At 38.9% G+C, this 3,752-nt stretch overlaps 1 protein-coding gene across 1 annotated transcript; it reads left to right on the top strand.

Annotated features, from left to right (window-relative positions):
* Window positions 1-818: 818 nt before the first annotated feature.
* Window positions 819-1,302, top strand: LOC307191148 (ATP synthase subunit g, mitochondrial-like). The gene has a single exon (XM_079930935.1). It carries the CDS (start codon window positions 931-933, stop codon window positions 1,240-1,242), a length of 312 nt encoding a protein of 103 aa, XP_079787061.1. The 5' UTR covers window positions 819-930; the 3' UTR covers window positions 1,243-1,302.
* The last annotated feature ends 2,450 nt before the right edge of the window (window positions 1,303-3,752 follow it).

Here is a 3,752-nt window from a genome sequence, read left to right as displayed (position 1 = left end):
TTCATATCACCCAAGTAATGTGTGCCTGAATCCTTTTCACATCTCCAAATCTTATCTGATCATCAAAACCCAGTTCTATCCCTCTTGCAAGAAGTGTTCTAATGTGTCCTTAACAAAAATTTCTTTTTGAAATTTTTATTACATTGATATCTGTAACATACGTATTAGCTTTTAATGGTAACCTATTTATCATCATCTGAATCTCCCATTTGTGTCTATTCTGTCTCCTTGTAAACCATGTAAGTAATTTTAAGACAAATGTCATGCCTTCTGTTTTTGTACCCTTTTTTGCATACTGGGCACAGAGTAAGAGACCAAAAATATGTGTTGATATATTGGACAATGATTCTTCTTTCATTTACATAAAGTTTAAGACACCTTGAAACTAAATAACAAGCTCAGAATCTTTACATTTCAGCACTAATTTGTGATCTATTTTCAATGACCCTCATTATTCTCAGGAATTCCAAGGTTAAACTCAGAGATTACTATTTTATTTATTTATTTATTTTTGGCTGTGTTGGGTCTTCATTGCTGCATGCGGGCTTTCTCTAGTTGGGTATACTCGACTGGGGCAAGCTGGGGCTACTCTTCATTGAGGTGCATGGACTACTCATTGAGGTGGCTTCTCTTGCTGTGGAGCACAGGCTCTAGGTGCGTAGGCTTCCATAGTTGTGGCACGCGGGCTCAGTAGTTTTGGTGCATGGGCTTAGTTGCTCCACGGCATGTGGGATCTTCCCCGACCAGGGTTCGAACCCGTGTCCCCTGCATTGGCAGGCAGATTCTTAACCACTGCGCCACCAGGGAAGTCTCTTCGATTATTTTTTTAAAATATTGCAAAATTGCTTGTGGGCATATCTATCAACAGTAAGAAAGGAGAGGTGTCATTCAGCCGGCCAGTCGGCGCGAGGGGCTTTCCGTCCTAGAACCATGGCCCAGTTTGCCCGTAACCTCGCGGAGAAGGCCCCGGCGCTGGTCAGCGCTGCTGTGACTCACTCGAAGCCTCGATTGGCCACATTTTGGCACTATGCCAAGGTTGAGCTGGTTCCTCCAACCCCTGCTGAGATCCCTACAGCTATTCAGATCTTGAAAAAAATTATCAATAGTGCTCAAACTGGTAGCTTCAAACAGCTTACAGTTAAGGAAGCTTTACTGAGTGGTTTGGTGGCCACTGAGGTGTGGATGTGGTTTTATGTTGGCGAGATCATAGACAAGCGTGGCATCATTGGCTACTATGTTTGAAGACCAATCTTTGCTTTGTTATTTGGGTGTTCTTGGACCATGTGTGAGCAGACTGCTATTTGAATAAAATAAGACAATGCGTCAAAATCAAAAAAAAAAAACAAAAACAAAACTGTGCTCAACTAGAGCAGCTTGAGAACAAAGTTTGTTCAGGGGCCTGTTGAAATGTGCGCACTCCACCTATGTTACCTTCTTCTCAGCGGATCACATTAGGTTCAGTAGGGTGCTTTGCATAGTGGCAAATTTGTTAAGAGGGAACTATATTTCTCATAACTTACAAAAGTAAATGGTACAATATTTTAGAGATGGAAGGAAGGCAGATGCCATGACTGCTTGAAGGTTATCATGGTTAGATTCATGACACGACATGACAAACAGCCGCAGGGCTGCTCCCCACGTCCCAGCTGGTCCTCTCTCCCTCTGCTCTGTACACAGTGCTGGCTGTGGACTGCCAGCCCTGCAGAATAAGAGCAGCACGGCCCCATCACTAAATGCCGGGTAGTGTAACAGCAGTCACCATAGCTTCCCGTAGACTGTCCCAAATCGGCAACACCAACACTGGGCTTCTCAGATTGACTAAGTCAATGGCAACTCTGATCATCTAGTTCTCATGTTCAGAACTTCACTATCTGAATTCTTCCCACAACTATGGAAGTTTTAATGTCTCTACTATATCCCTGCAACAGATTATATTTTCTAAAGATGACCACAATGATCACTCCCATTCTACATGATCTCACAAGGTGACTCTTGATTCAGACATGCCTCACATCAAGTACTGGGATTTATTCTTCACCCTCATGTCTTGAATCTGGGAAGACACCTGAGACAACTTCAAGCAACAGAGTGTGGGGGTGATGGTGCTATATTATTTCAGAGGCAGATAGATCATCGTACTGAGAGGTACTTTCTTTTTTTTTTTTAATTGGAATATAGTTGCTTTACAATTTATACTAGTTTCTGCTGTACAGCAAAGTGAATCAGCCATACATATACATATATCCCCTCTTTTCTGGATTTCCTTCCTATCTAGGTTACCACAGAGCACTGAGTAGAGTTCCCTGTGCTATACAGTAGGTTCTCACTAGTTATCTATTTTATACATAGTAGTGTATATATGTCAATCACAATCTCCCAATTCATCCTACCTCCTCTTTCCCCGCCTTGGTGTCCATACATTTGTCTGAGCAGTACTTTCACCTTGCTTTCTCAGGAAGCTCACTCTTGGAACACACCCATGAGCCCAGGAGCCTCACAGAGGCCCATCTAACTCATCAGCTGTTAAAGAACTTATGATGTCTCTTCAACATGCTATCATCATTTTCAAAGTCTAAAATATTTCTTTATGCAACTAGAGATTATAATAGTCAGTGAAATAAGTCAGGAAGAGAAAGACAAATACCATATGATATCACTTATATGTGGAATCTAAAATATGACACAAATGAACCTATCTATGAAACAGAAACAGAATCACAGCCACAGAGAACAGACTGGTGGTTGCCAAGGGGGACGGGGTTGGAGGAGGGATGGAGTGGGAAGTTGGGCTTAGCAGATGTAAACTTTTATATGTAGAATGGATAAACAACAAAGTCCTACTGTATAGCACAGAGAACTATATTCAATATCCTATGATAAACCATAATGGAAAACAATATAAAAAATATATAAAATATATATATATATGTGTGTGTGTATAACTGAATCATTTTGCTGGACAGCAGTAATTAATACAACATTGTAAAAGAACTATGTTTCAATAAAAATATTTCTTTATAATCAAGTGAATTTTATCATCACAAAGCATTTATCAAGTACATCTAACTTAAAATTACCTTATAAATATTTTACTGTCAGCACAATTCCTACACCACTAGAACAAAGAATTCTGCTTTGCATTCCTCAAAGAGCATTCATTCATTTCATATATGCAGCAGCTTCAACCCACAGATGATCATTCTGAGTAGCTGTGAAAAAAGTAAGAAGTGCAAAGTTCTCAGGTTTATGTGATAAATCCTTGACATATCTTTTGATCTCAGGATTCATAACACAATCTAGTGGGTTATTTAATGGGAAAAATATGTATAGAAATAAAAATAAACTTTAAAATAATAATCTTAATATTATAATTGCAATATGTAGAAACTCTTCATTTGAAAGAGTAAATCATCCTTATAAATATTTGCTAGACTAGAAGGCATTAAATAGATGCTTGTGTATTTTTTTAAGCAGTGCTTTTCAATCTCATATTCTTTGAATCTTTTTTTTTCACAGTTACTATGCAATGATTCATTAATTCCTATAACCACCATAGAACCTGTTTTGGCGTTTTGTGTTTCAGAATTCTTAATGCAATAGTAAAGAATTTTCTGCCCTGAGATGTATTTGATCTTGGGTTGATCTAACAAAAGTCAAATTTCACAATGAGGCAGATACTTTATAGTCAAATGTATTAGTAGTAGTCGGGTTTCTTCAGAGAAACTGAACCAATAGCATATTGGGGGAGAGAG

Source organism: Stenella coeruleoalba (assembly GCF_951394435.1).
Source record: "Stenella coeruleoalba genome assembly, chromosome: 1".
Taxonomy (NCBI): Eukaryota; Metazoa; Chordata; class Mammalia; order Artiodactyla; family Delphinidae; genus Stenella; species Stenella coeruleoalba.
This window is presented reverse-complemented; position numbering and strand designations above follow the sequence as displayed.

What these genes read in the sequence shown, in the direction of transcription:
- LOC307191148 (XM_079930935.1), top strand. Translation starts at nt 931, where the DNA reads ATGGCCCAGTTTGCCCGTAACCTCGCGGAGAAGGCCCCGGCGCTGGTC.